Here is a 16920-nt window from a genome sequence, read left to right as displayed (position 1 = left end):
CCTACTGATATTTCGGAATTTTCACACTAAAATTATTTTGTTTATAACTACTTAGTCTCCAAAATATGATCCCACTACAATATTAATTTTCAGAAATTTTAACTGTAGCTCACACCATGCGATTTTTGAAACAAAAATGATTTATAATATCTTCATAAGGACCACTAAAGTAAAATAAATGGGTTGTGATATTTTGACTCGAACTACGAAGATAAAATATATAAAGTTCGATATTCTGCCAAATAGGAAAAATAAATGACCATAATAAATTAAAAAATTTGGGAGATAAATTTCAATAATTCTGGCTTATGTTCTGAAACCTATAGTTTTGTTGACTTATTCCAGTTAGAAGACGTGTACTGTAATAGTTATTATATTCTAATATAATTTATAAGTTGATACTAATGATATATTTTCTATTGTGCCCATGTATGGGTTTTTGATAATTTCTTGATACATGAATCCAAATTTTAAAACTGCTATGTATGAGCTTAATTATATGATTGTAGTGGATTTTTTTAGTGGACTATTAAGTTCATAATAGTCTTGTCAAAGCTTTATGAAATCTTTCTTTAAAAAAAAAAAAAAAATTATGAAATCAGTAATGAATGACTCGGGGCAAAGTAAAATCTGTTTTAGATAGACTTACCAATTGTGTCAAACTCCTGTATTTCTTTTTCTAATGGATTGTCTTGTTATTATACCTAGATTATATTTTGACTATTATTAGAAAATTATTAGTTTGCATTATTAGATTTTTTGTACTTAAGTTGTCAAAACAGTTTTGAAGGTCTTGCATGCCTGCTAGATTCCCGTCATGTGGGTGTGCAGTCGTTTAAAATTTGGGGCTCAACACCAACATCGGGACGTTAAAATGTTATGAAAATTTTCTAAATAACCTCAAAATGATTGGATGCAAAATAGCTCTCTAAATTTTCTTAAATTTTATATCATGAGCTACAATTTTACTTGGAGACAGTTTTACTAGTACCTTAATTAACTTTGATGGCCTCAACTCCGTAGTTATCTCCTTGGTTCCAGAACCAGAGAAGTGCCTAGTTTCAGGTTGTGTGCATCTGTGTGCGCATAACTGTAAAACTATAGACAACATAAACCTAAACTCTGCCATAAATCCTAAACCCCATTAAAAAAAACATATACACATAGTTATATGAACAATTGTAAACAATAAAAAGAACAGGGGCTTACCTGTTTTTGAATTCAGGCAAGTTGATTATCCTCCACTCCATTGGTGATTGAGGTGATCCCTGAACCCCTAATAGGCTTACTACTCATGATCATATGACTCATGAGCTTTCTTTGTCTTGCAACTAAGTGGGTTAGGTTATTGGCAGCAATAATTTAGCGCGTTTTTATGTTTTTTGTGATAAGCATTGTGCGGTTGTGCCTACTTTGGTGAACAGCAACTGCTTAGCCCCTACCAAACACAGCGCGCCATGAGCAGTCCTCACAAAGTACATCCCTGCATTTCTTTCGTTTCTTTTAGATCCACCATTCTCCTTTAATCATCCTCCAAAGCCACTAATATCCATCTCTCTCACTTCCAATGGCTTTGCTCCACTCCATCACCACCCAAGTCCTCCAAACATGCAAAGTTTCTCCTCCCCCTTCGCCAGCGGCGACACCACCAACATTCTTCCATGCACCTTCTTTGATCTCATCTTCATGCACTTCCATCCAGTTCAACGTGTCTTCTTCTATGACTTCCCTCATTCCTCTCACCACTTCATCTCCTCCGAATTCCCAAGCCTCAAACACTCCTTATCTCTCACACTTTCCCGCTTTTACCCTCTGGCAGGATGTTTGCTCATGCAAGCCGGCGGCAAGCCGGAGCTTGTCTTCTCTGCCGGGGATTCTGTGACTGTAACCATTGCAGTGTCTTCTGATGATTTCCATGAGCTCTCTAGTGATCTTGCACGTGAGATGTCAAGATTTCATGTGTTGCTTCCAAAACTCATTGAGAAAGAAGTGCTTGCTATTCAAGTCACAACCTTTCCAAACTCCGGCATCAGCATCGGAACAACAATGCATCATGGAGTTGGTGATGGTGCTACTTATACTCATTTCATGAAGACATGGTCGGCAGTTCATCGGTTTGGTGAGCTTGCTGCCTTTTCAATGGTGTTGCCGCCTTTTCTAGACCGGAGTAAGGTGAGGGATGATAGAGGCCTTGAGAGATTGTTCATGGAGGAGTTGGAAGAGTTCAATGGTGGTGATGGGCTTGACAAATGGGATCTTCATGGGTGCAATGATGTTGTTCTTGCTACATTTGTGTTTGGAAGGGAGAGATTGGAGAAGATGAAGAAGAAGACTTTGTCAAATTGTTCGGTGTCTGCTTTGGCATGCGGATACATGTGGTCTTGTTTAGTGAAGGCAAGAAAAGATACGAGCAAGATGATGGTTCATTTCGGCTTTGTCACTGGTTGTAGAGCAAGAATTGAGCCTGCATTGCCGACAAATTATTTCGGCAATTGTTTAGGCATATGTTGTGTTGAAGCTGAGAGAAGTCAGGTTGTTGATGAGGAAAGATTGGTTGCAGCAGAGGCAATTTGGGAAGTGATCAAAGGGTTGGAAAAGGGAGTGATGGAGGGAGCTGATAAGTGGGTGAGTAATGTGTACAAATATGCATCGGAGAGGGCAATGACTGTGGCAGGATCACCGAAGTTGGGTGTTTATGAGGTTGAGTTTGGTTGGGGGAAGCCAAAGAAGGTGGATATTGTGTCGATAGAGAGGACTGGAGCGGTATCCTTGACGGAGAGCAGAGATAATGAAGGAGGTATAGAGGCTGGCCTTGCATTGCCTCGCCATGAAATGGAGGAGTTTGTTTCTTGTTTTCTTAATGGTTTCATGGAAGAGATTTAATGGAGTTCAATTAAGAAGTTTCATTAAAAAATTTGGAAGGACTGAAGTTTATGTCCTTTAACTTCAATTGGGAGAAAATTGAACAACCATGGCATTGTTGTAAGGATTCCCATTCTAGTTTTCACTCGTATATTCCCTGTTTTCAAATTGCATAGATTCTACTCTCCATGTCATTTTGGGAAGAAAAGGTTGTAAAATTCCTTTATCCATGAACCATACAATAAAAAATAAGGCAAGGCTGACAAAGGCATTATTCATGGAATTACTCATTATCATTCACCACTTCAGTGAGTATCCTACAATCAAAGTTACAAAGAAAACAAACTAAATATGATGGAAAGAATTAATACAACCCCTTTTATAAACAAAAATGGAAAACCTTAGGGTTAAAAAATGTTATATTTTAGAAAAATATTTGCGCAAATCTGATAGGGACGCAAGTGTATGTGTTGATGGTGTAATAAAGTGTTCAAAAGAGGGGAATATATCAATCCACAAGGTAGATTGAGACTACTAGTATTAATTTCTATTGTGATAGTTAGCCTATTAGAAAATAGCGGTGTGTGAACAAACTAAAAAACAAAAAATAGGAAACAAAAGGAGTTGAGAAATCAAGAGAAGAAGTGATGCCTGAGCATAGAATCCCTCTAGTGTTTTGTTAAGTTCAGGACAAAGGTTGTCTAATCATGCAATCCTATTTGAACTAAAAGATTTCCTAAAGTAACTAATTCAGTAAAATGCTGATACAGTCACCCCATAATCACTTTACACTTTGTGAAATCTCAATGTAGATTAACAAGAATTTCTAAAATAGATAATCCTTCTTCCGAAGGGATTACCCCTAATCCCATACCAAATAGAAATGCGATTTTTGCTAAAATCTATTTTCTATGATTGCAAAGAGAGCGGAAATAACTTGTTAATTCACTCGGGAGAATTGAGGGAGAAGGAATCTCTAAAGTACCCCATTTCTAGGCTTACTCACAATCCCCTCTAATCACGGCATGTCTATGCTAGGTGGGTATTTCTATTCATCACCAAGCACATCAAACATGATAACTAAGGCTTTTTCCACCATAGCAACCAAGCAATACAAACACGTAATTAGATTCAAATAACATGGATCCCAATTAAGAAACAAATAAATCACAAAGTTCTACAACCAATTTCAAAAAGAAAAAACCATAAAGTTCAACTATGCCCAAACATCTACAAAATTAGCCCTCTATTAATAGAGGTCAAACATTCAAATAACAAGACATGAAGAGAGATAAGCTAAACATGAAAAGCCCCTTCTCAATTGTGACGGAGAATGATTGCCGTAGAACGCCCAAGGACCTTCCACGATGCCGCCAAGGTTGTGTTGATGACTACAATCCTTTTCTCTCCAAGATGGTTCGCTTGAATCTTCCTCCAAAAACCCCCTCAAAAGCCCTAAAGATTTGCCCCTCTTCTTCCCTTTGCCTCACCTCCAAAATAGAACAAAAGATGCCCTAGAAATTCTCATCAAACTATCTTTATCTTGCCACTTGTGGGCTTCTTACGGGCGTAAGGATATTGCCACAAGGAGTTGGGGATGATGGGTTGCGACCCTTACGGGGATCACTTACGGTCATAAGTCCCATCCATAAAGTCTTTTGTCTTGTGATACGGTGTAGCTTACGGCCATAAATGCTGGACCGTAAACTTCTTTGTGTAGCCCTTGCGATCACCCTTATAGGTGTAAGTTGTGCAGATAAACTCTTCTAGATTGTCCTTACAGTCACACTTACAAGCGTAAATTCTACCCGTGAGGTCCATTTTATTTGTTTTATGCTTTTCCTTATGGGCATAAGCATGCCCACAAGGTTCTCTGGACGAGGCTTACGATTGATGCTCGAAAGCTCCATCTTCTTCGTTTTGGGTCTAGAACACTTCTTTTGGCTATCTCTCATCTTTTTTTTGCTGCCCAAACCCTGAGAATGCAAAACACACTATATTTAACATCTAATTCCACAATATACCTCTAATACATTCTTGATGAGTGTACAAAATGATATAAAATAATGAACAATTATACACTCATCAAAATCTATAGGTTAACCCTCTAATAGGTTTTTACATAAATTAATATATACAGTATAAATGTTATATTATTTGAAAAATATTTGTAAAAATCCATTGTTTGATTCTTTTAAAAAAATGCTTTTTTTTATTTGGTCATTGGAAAAAAAATTTGAACTATATACCTACTCTAATTTTTTGTTCTAGCAAATCACGTTGGTATGGGTATGATTTATTAGCTTCTTCATTCTTTCACTGGCTGGAATTTTTATTAATACTAATTAAGAGATAACAATGAGAGATGTTCAATAGTCTATATTCCAAACTAAAATTTGACTCAATATTCATAGATTCAACTTTGTTAAAAATTATACTTAATTTAAGAAGCATTTATGCATTGGTTTATCAAATTTAAAAGGCGTTTAGAAAGAACTATTTGAAATTAACTAAGGGGTGTTTTGTTAATGAAGTTAACAAAGAAGTGGTGCTTGGTATATATGTGTATTAAAGTGATATATATATATATGTGTGTGTGTGTGTGTGTGTGTGTGTGTGTGTGGGATAGTTATATTGATAAGAGAAGAGATTTTACTTATTTCCATTCATTATTCAATAATAAACAAGTTCATTAGTTCTATATGTCACACCCTGAACCTGACCCGATCGCGAATAAACGGCCGCACACCTACAAGGCAGGAACCCCACCTAAAGACCTTAAAACCTGTCTAAGAGCAAAAAATGATCTAACAGAGCCACAAATTATAGATAACACAAATACAACAAGTTCAAATTACAAGATTCAGGACTATAACAAGATAGAAATAATAACTCAACTACACTAGAAAAAATGATACATGACAGCTCGCTAAGCTGCCGCCAAACTTCCTCCTAATTTGAATGGAATTAACAACAATCTTATAATCTTGAAAGCCCAATAAAAAATCTACTAAAATATTTTAGGATCATACAGAGTTTAAAATTCTAATTAGAATACCAAATATAGCAAAACTTGTACATATGTATATCAAAGGAGTAGAACATAAATCGCAACATGTATCAAATATCAAATAGCAATAATAATTACCAAATGGCAGGTCTCGGATCCATAATGCTTTACAGAAACATAGCTTCATAATAATTTTTCAAACATAAAAATTCCATATAAATAGAATATCATAGAGCAATAATTACCAAAGATAAAAATTCCATACAAAAATAATTTAATAGAGGCTACGGATTATGAACATAACAATTTTCCAAGTTTATACATATCCCAAACTTCTTATAGTCATTTGTTTTACCTCGGTAGTGTCTGAGTCTGAATATTGGAGTCCATTTGTTTTACTTCGATCACCTTAGTTAGAAATATCAAATCCATTTATTTTACACCAGTGGCCCAAATCAAAATCTATTATTGTTTCACTGACAGCCCGACATGAAACTATATAGTCTCGATTCTAAGAATTCATGTCAATATGGTCAATATTGACCCCATTATCCAGGTTAGTGCATAGCTCATTTGGAGACTAAAAATGTTTATGACAATATTATAGTCATTTGTTTTACCTCAGCAGTGTCTACATCTGAATATTGGGATCCATTTGTTTACTTCAGTCGCTCGAATTAGAAATATCAAATCCATTTATTTTAAATCGGTGGCCCAAATCAGAAGCTGTTATTGTTTTACCGACGGCTCGGCGAGAAACTATATAGTCTTGATTGCAAGAATTCATGTCGACATGATCAATATTGACCCTACTAACCTGGTTAGTGCATAGTTTATTTGCAGAATAAAAATGTTTATAACAAAATAAATTTGGCACACAGTTTTAAAAAGTCCATATTTTCAAAGAACTAGATGTCAATACTTACCAACAAAAATATTGCTAAGTTATCAAACCAAAATAGAATAATATAACAGAATTTATAATATCAAACTCATTCAAGATTCTCATTTGAATAAAGATACTATAATTTAGCATATAAGTAATGAATTGAATGATCCCACATTTATATAAGCCAATAAAAAAACATATAAATAAATAAATAACTGAATTTTTACAACAAAATAATTAATAATTTATATGTGAATTACTTACCTAGAGGTCTCCAAATTTAAACACGCACTCGAAGACAAAATCAATCATTCTTGAACAACCCTAAAAGCATAAGCCAATTCTAATTTGCTAAAAAACACTAAAATATCATAAACCAAAATATGGACCAAAACCATGCCATTCACTTTCTATTCCATCAAGCACTAGTCATCTAATTTTTTTTAATGATAAAAGAATCCCAAAAATATAGTAGCTAAGGTATATAGGGTGTCTTACGATGGAGATAATAAACAATATTTGGATGGGAATCATTGTCAATAAGTAATTTAAACCCATGTTAGATACACAACTGTTAGAATGGAAATGGGTGTAAAAAATAAATAGTGGTATTGTAGAATCATATTAATTCCACCCAAAATTCGGGAAATGGCAATGTTTAGGGGAGGAATGAATAGAATTAACTTTTGAAATGACACTTTATTCCCTTTGAATATTTAATTAAATAAAAACTAATAAATTAAATAATTAACTATAATAATTAAATTAAATAATAATTGAAATAAAAAAAATTATTATATATAATTATAATAATAAAAGTATAAATGACATTTTTGCCGATAAAGAAGATTTAATTAAATTAAATTTATTAAAATTATACTTTTGAATGTGTATATTTAGTTAAATAAAAATTATTGATTAAAATCATTAATTGTAATAATTAAAGTGTAGTAACATTTTCCCTTATTGAGATTTAATTATAAAAAAATCAATTATTTAAATAGTTAATTAAAATAATTAAAACTAATAATAATTAAAATGAGATATTTAATTATGATAATTATTTTTAATATAATATTTTAAATATTTTCTAAATAAAAAATTATTTATCATAAATTATATGTAATTGGATTTATGCGTATCAAGGGTATAAAAGTAGTTTTGTCATGCTACTTTTTTTTACTTCTTTTCCAAATATTCTTCCAAAGAAATATAGTTTTTTATTCTCATTCCTATTTCTACAGTTTCATTCCCATTCCCTATTAAATTCCTATTCCGTGAACCAAATACACCCGTAAATCAAAGAACTAATACAACAAAGATCAACTCATGTAAGGCTTCAAATATAACTTCAAACACTAGATTACGATTGATGAGTGTACAATATGCATGTATTTTATACCAATTTGTACTTTCATCTGGCATGTATTAGAATTATATTGTGAAATTTGATGCTATATCTAGTGTGTTTCGCATTAACATGCTTAGGGCAGCACTTTAAATTGTGAGAGAGCCCAAGGAAGCATTTCAGACCTTAAACAATGAAGTTGGAGCTCTCTCGGCGTCAATTAAACAAAGACAAGGAAAAACTTGGTGGCTTAGGGGCAATTTATGGCCAACCTTACGACCTTAAGTCAATTTAGAAGACCTTGCATGCATGCTTATGCCCGTAAGGGGGATTCAGGGCCAAGTTAGAGGACCTTACTTGCACGACTTATGCCCGTAAGGATGCCAATAAGGACCATCCAGAGGAGTTTACAACCACATCATACACCTATAAGGATAATCTCAAGAAGAAAGACACTAAAGTTTATTATCCATCGCTTACGGCCATAAGCTAGACCGCAACACATACAGAAGACATTACAGATGTGACTAACGGCCATAAAAGGTCCCATAAGGTTCATGACTATCTTCTCGAGCTTCCTTACGGCCACGTCCTTACGCCCCCAAGCAGTCCATAAGCAATCGGGAATAAATAAGCCTGATGAAGATTTTTAGAGCATCCAATTCTTTTCTTTTGGGGGATTCTCTGAAGCGAAGTGAGAGAAGATAAGAGAAAAATCTCCAGCACCTAAGGAGCAATTTCAATGAGGATTTGGCTGAATATTCAAGGGGATTGAAGATCGTAGCTGTCAAGCTCACTTTGGTGTTGTGCATGGAAGCCTATCTAGGGTTTCTTCGATGATTTTTTATCGAAGTAGTTGAGAAGGAGGCTTTCATAGTTTTCATGTTTCCTCCTATTATTCGTATCTTGAATGCTTTCCCTCCATTAATGGAGGGCTAATTTGTAGATGTTTAGGCATAGTTAAACTCTTTTTGACATTGGTTGTTGGATCTTTGATGGTTTAATTATTTTCTTATTTACAATCTCATCTATTTGATTCTAATAGTGTGATTGAATGCTTTGGTTGATAATGAGACAAAAGCCCTAACTATCATATTTGGTATTACTATGTAACGAGAAGAAATTCCCACCTAGCACAGACTTACCACAATTCGAAAGGATAGCGAGTACACCTCTGGTTCGGATACTTTGGAGACATTGTCTCCCACACCTTTCGACTGGGTTAGTGATAATCTCCATGCTCTTTGCAATCATGTGGAGTGGATTTTAGGAGAAATCACATTTCTATTCTATATTCAGATTAGGGATAATCTTTCTCTATGGGGGAGATTATCTACTCAATAGATTGTCTTTAGCCCACAATAAGATTTCATAGTGTTAATGCAATTGTGTAGATGTATGTATCAGCTCTGCACCTATTCAATTACTCTTCGACTGAGAAATCAGTGTTGAGTATAATTCTGAAAATCTTTCAATTCAAATAGGATTATATGTTTAGACAACCTTTGTCCTGTTCTTCAAAACACTAGAGGGATGCTATGCCTGGACATCACCTTTTTCCTTGACTTTTTTCCTAATATTTCCCATATTTTCTTATATTTGCTTGTTTTTGTTTAGAGTAATTACTTGTATTCACTTTCTTTACTGTGGACCAACACTTTGCACTTAGACAAACTTTATTACTCTATCGGCACATACATTTGCGTCCCTATCAATGACTAAGCATAAAAACAAGGTTTTCTTAAACATTTAAGCAACACACTAAATTGAAACCTAACCTATATGCATTAAAAAGTCACTAACAATAAGTGTGAGTCTAGAGAGATGATCCTATAGTAATAGCATAATAAAGACAGGATATCTAAAAATTACAAGGCAAAAACATATGTTATTAAGCACCTAGACTTGGCAACTATAATAAGGAAATATTACAACATCTACAAGACTTGCAATCAAGACCAAATAATTGCACTAATACCAATTAATAACTCATTCAACCCAAGCAAAGGAGTATAATAAAAGAAGCATAAGGGATTTCCATTGATAACCCTAATAAGGTAGCGTTTGGTATGCGGAATGGGAATGAGAATAGAAGTAATGGGAATGACAATGGTAATGGGAAGGAATGGTAATGAATGAAAACTGTGTTTTGTTATAAAGATAATTCATTGGGAATGGAAAAAATAAAGAGAGAAGGAATAACAAAATTACTTTTGTACCCTTTATGGAAATAAATTGTATATATGGTTATGATAAATAATTTGCAAAATATTTTGAATACCATTATTAGTTAAATTATTATTAAATATTTAAATTAAATAATTCACTTCATTTATTATTAATTTTAATTACTATAAACCTAAACAAATTTTTTTATCTGTATAATGATTTAAATAATATTATTCAATTTAATTATTGTTAATTTTATTTATTATAATTAATTAATTATATTAATAATATAATAATTAAATATATAAATTAATAATATAATAATTAATTATATTAAATATAAATGTCCTTATATTAATATAAATTTATAATTAAATATAACTTAATATTAATTTAAATATAAATTAAATATAAAAAATTGGTAATACGGACATTATTAGCCCCATCAGCCCCCATTACCCCCAATATTGGGGGCTATATCGGGGGTAATGGGAATTCACATCCAACAATCCCATCATGGAAATTTTCATTCCCTTTACTTGCATCCAAACAAGGGGTAACATAGATGGAGGGAATGATTACCATTTGAATAGTATCCATTCCCTCCATCCAAACTCCAACACCTCATGTGCATAACCCAAAGACTAAGTGCGTACACCACTTGACAATCTATCTATGTCACGAAAATAATATAAGCACTCCACAACTACAACAAAATAAAAGAATTCTAACAAAGCAAAGAATCTTGCAAATCTAACACATCCACAACAAAAATACCTTCTAGGCATCCTAGGCTACAGCATCATCAAGAAGCACTTAAAGCATGAGGCTTGCTTAAGCACGGCCACAACAACAAATCACCTCAGAAGCTTATGATTAAAACTTTCAAATTCATACACAGGCAAACTTTCCCTCTTTGTGTGCTTAGACAGTAACTTAAACACGGCTAACAAAGTAAAAAAAATTTAAAAAACCCTCCCCCTCCCCAAGTGACACCTCCGGCGATGGAGAGTGGGAAACCGCCTATGGTGTCAAGCTGGGTGGAGATCGTAGTGGGCTGCACACCGTAAACATGCTCTCACCCTCACTCTTAGATGCTGAAACGCTGGAGAAACTCAAGAAAATCATCAAGGAGGTTCACATGGTGAATTTTGACTATAAACTTCAGGCCAAGCAACACTTCCAACATGTACTCTATGGAAAACTATTCGGTAAAACTTCAGGTTTTGAATATGTCAAGATGACACTACTTTTTTTATGGAGTTTTGTAGGGCCTGTCTAGATATTGGGTATGCCTAATGGGTTCTTCCTCATCCAGTGTGCATCCCATGAAGTGATGCAGAAGGTCCTCTTATATGGCCCGGAAAGTGGGTGGGCTTACACTTTAACTCTTTCCATGGCATTTGTGCTTCAAACCATCATTCACAAAACTCTCCTGAACCGCAGTGTGGGTTTAACTTCACAACCTATCGGTGGATTTCTGAGATGGAGAAACCTTGGAAACAATCACTGAAAGCTTTGGCAAACTCCTCAAAGTGGATGAACAGACAATGTCTTTGGACCGTACTCACTTTGCTAGACTGTGTCTTAAAATCAATTTCTCGAAGCCTCTGAAGAAGGGGTATTTGTTGGAGGACAACAACAAGAAGGTTACCCATGGTACAATTGCGGTTTGGTGAGACACGATGTTAACTCCAGTAGTCTCCGGGGAAAGGTCACCCATGGTAGTTTATCTTCTGGAGTCCATCCTGGTAACCCTAGGAGTCAATTAACGCTGGAGGTTATATTACCAGGAGACAAAGCTTAAGGGGCAAGTATGGATCTTGACAACTAGTATATGGCCTCGCAGGAAGCAATGGAGGGGCTTGACAAATCAGGTTTTGGGCGATGGATGATTGTGACTCATCAGAAAGGGTTCAGCCAGGGTCATGGACATGGTGGAATACTCGAAGGACCAACATGTGAAAGGCATATGACATATAGGATGGCCAACGATCAGTGACAAACTGAGAAGATCCATGGAGGTCATGTGAAGGTGGGCTCTCATTCTTACAATCCACGTGGTGGAGATGAACCAATAGAAAGAGGTGAAGTTTCCCAAGAGCCGCCCAGTTACTCTGCAACCACCACTACACTTAGGGTGCGTTTGGATTGCGGAATGAGAATGAGAAGGGGGGGAATGAGAAGAAGGGAGGAATGGGAATGAGAGTAGGGGGAGAGGGGAGGATAATGATGAAGGTGTTTGGTTGGAAAGAATGTAAGTTAGGAATGGGAAAAGTATGAGAGAGAAATATAAGACAATTACAATTATGCCCTCTCATATAAATTGGATGACATTTTAAAAAACAATGGTTTATATTTAATAGTAAATAGTTAACATGATTATTAAAATATTTATAATATAATTATTATTTATTTTAATTTATTGTTACTAAATATTTCATCTAATTAATAAAACTTAAGAAAATTTTGATATATTAAATAATAAATAATTAACATTATTTTTACTTATTTATTTTAATTGATTAAAATAAAATATTAAAACTAATTAATATAACGTATGACCATGTAATTTTAATATCATTTACCAATATTAAAAACAATTGTAATAGTAAAATTTCGCATGAGTTTTATGTAAATAGAATGCCGTTTTAAAAACAATGTCTTAAATTAGTAACTAATTAACATAACTATTATTAAATACTTGTAACATATTTAATTATTCATTTTAATTTATTGTTATTAAATATTTCATCTAATTAAGATAACTTAAGAAAATTTTGATATATTAAATAATAAATAATTAACATGATTTATTAATATTAACAATATAATAACTTATTATATTGATAACTTATTTATTTTAATTAACAATATAATAACTAGTTAGTATAATGTATGACCATGTCATTTTGATATCATTTACCAATATCAAAAATCCATTGGCAAAGCATATTTTTGACAATACAATCTTAACAATATAAAATAGAATTAACATAATCAAACCAATCATTCAACACCTATCAAACCCATCATATAACAATAAAAAAGAGATGCAACATAATCAAATTCATCATTCAACACACTATCAAACCTATCATTTAACAATATAAAAGAAAAGTAACATTATCAAACCCATCATGAAGTAAGGTCATAGTTTTAATATAACACATACATAACCAAGTTTTAGAAAAAGTAGTGCAAATGGTTACAACATAGTACTAATGAAATAAAACATAATAGTTTTGGTAATCTTACAACCATTCATAAGATTAACATTTTTTCATTGAACATAACAAGCAAATTTGAAGTTTCATCATGGTATGGCTCGGGCCATGGATATCATTGCCTCTTCTACATTGTGTCCCTTCCTACAAATAGATTGATCACACCAAGCAAATATTAGATATGTGAATTAATGCACAAAAAATATCATAACTGTGAAATGTTGTCATGAAATTCATAGCAATGAATGTAAAAAATAACATGGATATGCCAATTTGGAAAATTCCATGAACATCAAGCCAATATGATAAATAACATGGAACATGTACAAATCAAGCGCATATGACAAATAACAAAGACATACTTGTACCTCCTAAAAGTAGGCGACAAAAACGTAGTTTTTTGTCATCAGGCAAATCCCAAAACATATTAAGCTTTTCCTCGTCTTTTCTTAAAGATTGCATTACCACTAATGCCTCATCTTCGGATAGGCCATCAATGTTGAAGATAACTTCATTCAGTAGCTTCTTTTTCTCTTGAACTTCCTTATGAGCGGCTTCCCTAAGCGCATTAGCATCGGCATTTTGAACAGCACATTCAGTCATTGCTTTGAAGCCCGGGCCCACCAAATCCACAAAATGGCGAAAATTTTCTGAAATTGATGCGATATTTGATTCTTTAGCTCGTTTTTTCTTCTTTTGGGCAGTAGAGCTTGAGGCGCCATTATCTGAAGTTATAGGTGATGGAGGCTCTGCATGTTCATCTGTGGGCATGAAAACATCTTCCATATGAAATTGAGAGAAACCGCCATTATCGTCCAAGCTAATGTTTTCATGCATATATTGGTCAACATCATCTCCAAGGTCACCCCTTGCATTGCCTTGTGCCCTATCCTTTGTGAAGGCGGAGTGAGATCATTAAAAAAATGGAAATGACTTACCATAAAGTCCCGCATGACTTCCTTATGATTACGTAAAGCAAATTTTTGAAGTGAGTGTCAACAATAGCAATTTAAACTAAAGCATTCAAAATAATTGACAAATGACGGAAAACTTACCTTAACATATTCATCATATGCGTTTTTTCTCACGTTCAATAGTACTGTGCTCATTGTTCCAAAGAAAGCCACTGATTAAAAGTATATCTGCAATTGTTGTAGTTTTGGTTCTAAAAAGTTTCACCCGTGACTCTATATTTGGTACGACCTTCAATGTAGTATGTGGAAATTTATATTTTATCATTTTCTCTAATTGATGTAAATAACCATTTCAGAATCCATTCTCTGCTCGCCACAGTGTATTTGTCGATAACTCAACTAGAGCTTCAATCAAGGCCTTATCTTCTTGTGTAGTCCAGTAGTGTTTGTTTATACCCCTACCCCTTTGTTGTGATTCTTGATCCATCCTAAAATAAAAAATACAATGTGACACACAGGTCAACCTATTCAAACCATTCCATGTATAAACATGTAATAAAGAAGAATAATTGTTCATTCCATGTTTGTATATAATATCATTCCATGTTAAACAAAATAATAGTTCGTAGATAAAATCATTTCCATGTCATGAAATAATAATACGGAAAAGCTGTTTCATCAAAAAAATAACAATACACAATAATTTTGTAATTAATTTGAACACCAAGTGTTAAACATTTCTGTAGCCATGTCTAGCCTAAATTGGGTCCATTCATCTGTTGGATCAATGGCTGTAATGATATCGGTGTCATCTTCAATGTTGTCCTCCATCATATCAGAATTAACTTCATCCTCTACAGGGTCCACTGTCATTTCTTTTCGAATAAAGTTATGTAGAAGACAACATGTATTAATAATACGCCTTTGAGTAACTATATTGTAAAAACTTGGACTTGATAAAATTTTCCAACAAATTTTTAAAAGGCCAAATGTCCTTTCAATCACATTTCTAGCAGCAACATGTTTCATGTTAAAGAATTCTTGCGCCGTAACTAGTTGTCGGCCATTTGCCCATGAATTTAAGTGATAATGTTGACCACAAAAAAGTGCAAGAAATCCTGGTGTATTTGCATATCCAGAATCAACGAAGTAATAGCACCCTAATAGGCAAAGAAATGTTTGTTGTTAGCTAATATCATTACTAATAAAATTAAGAACATGTTCTAGTTACCATTTTGAACTTTTAACCCATTGGGCTTTGTAATAGCATCTCTTAGAACTCTACCATCATGTGCTGAACCTTCCCATCCAGACAATACGTATATAAATTGCATGTCTTGAGAGCAAACGCCGAGCACATTAGTAGTTATTTCTGCTTTTCTTGTTCTATATCTTGGGCGATCAACTTTTGGCACATTCACACGAATATGAGTTCCATCTAATGCTCCAAGACAATTCTACATTGAAGTAAACATCTTATTATTAACAAGGCATCTACCATATTTTTTCAACAACTATAAATAATTGTGTGAAATTACCTTAAACATTTTCCATCTATGATCATTTGAATTTTCGAGAATAGGTTCGGGTTTCTTCAATAGTACATCATGACATAGGATAATTGCCTTTAGAACAGCATGAAAATGTCGGCTAACCGTCTCAGCTGATCTGACAAAGTCAAACTTGATTATCCTATTTTTTATGTGGTGTGCCACAATGTTTAAGAACATCGCGATCATTTCATCGACCATCACATTTCTCGTACCGCGAAGCCCACCGGTAGTGGTCAATAATTGACATAATTTATGAAAACAACGACGATCCATCCGTAGTTTATTGATACAATTGACATCGCTCTCATAAACTACATGGAACATGTACTCATGTTGTCTACGACGCCTAGTACATGTTGACTCAATCTCATAATGGATGACATTGTCTTGATCATTTTCCTCGCCTATTGCACAAATGGTGACGATGATGTTCACAATGAAACAAGTGCATGCATACATCATGTGAAGCAATTGCTCCGTGTGAACATCTTCCACGTTTTCATTGGTCATATCTAAAATTTACAAATGAAACAAGATACGTTTCGTAAGAATGATAGGTTTTATTCAAACCATAATGCACATAGTTATATTAAAAGCTAACTAATACTTCATGTCCTGTAGTGCATTAACCCTATTCGATTTACTTTGAGTGCAAACATACATAAATATACATGTTTCCACATTAGCCCAGACTTTTCTAAGTTTTATCCATGCTCTATGTCCCTCATAGCAACCATAATCTATTCATTGCGTCATCCAAGTTGGTACATCATAGTTAATGAAAATAATTATTTAAAAAAATAATACATATTAAAATAATGAATATTATTCAATATGAAAGGAAAATTATTATCATGTAAACCATAAAAAAAAGGAAACTATAGAGATACACGTAACACGTATCATTTATGAAAATAATTTATGTATGCGTATTATACACATATAGAC

At 33.7% G+C, this 16920-nt stretch overlaps 1 protein-coding gene across 1 annotated transcript; it reads left to right on the top strand.

Annotated features, from left to right (window-relative positions):
* The first annotated feature begins 1448 nt into the window (after positions 1-1448).
* LOC120278913 (anthocyanin 5-aromatic acyltransferase-like) lies at positions 1449-3140 on the top strand. Its single transcript, XM_039285657.1, has one exon. It carries the CDS (start codon positions 1609-1611, stop codon positions 2881-2883), a length of 1275 nt encoding a protein of 424 aa, XP_039141591.1. The 5' UTR covers positions 1449-1608; the 3' UTR covers positions 2884-3140.
* The last annotated feature ends 13780 nt before the right edge of the window (positions 3141-16920 follow it).

This window comes from Dioscorea cayenensis, chromosome 16, assembly GCF_009730915.1.
Source record: "Dioscorea cayenensis subsp. rotundata cultivar TDr96_F1 chromosome 16, TDr96_F1_v2_PseudoChromosome.rev07_lg8_w22 25.fasta, whole genome shotgun sequence".
In the NCBI taxonomy this organism is placed as follows: Eukaryota; Viridiplantae; Streptophyta; class Magnoliopsida; order Dioscoreales; family Dioscoreaceae; genus Dioscorea; species Dioscorea cayenensis.
This window is presented reverse-complemented; position numbering and strand designations above follow the sequence as displayed.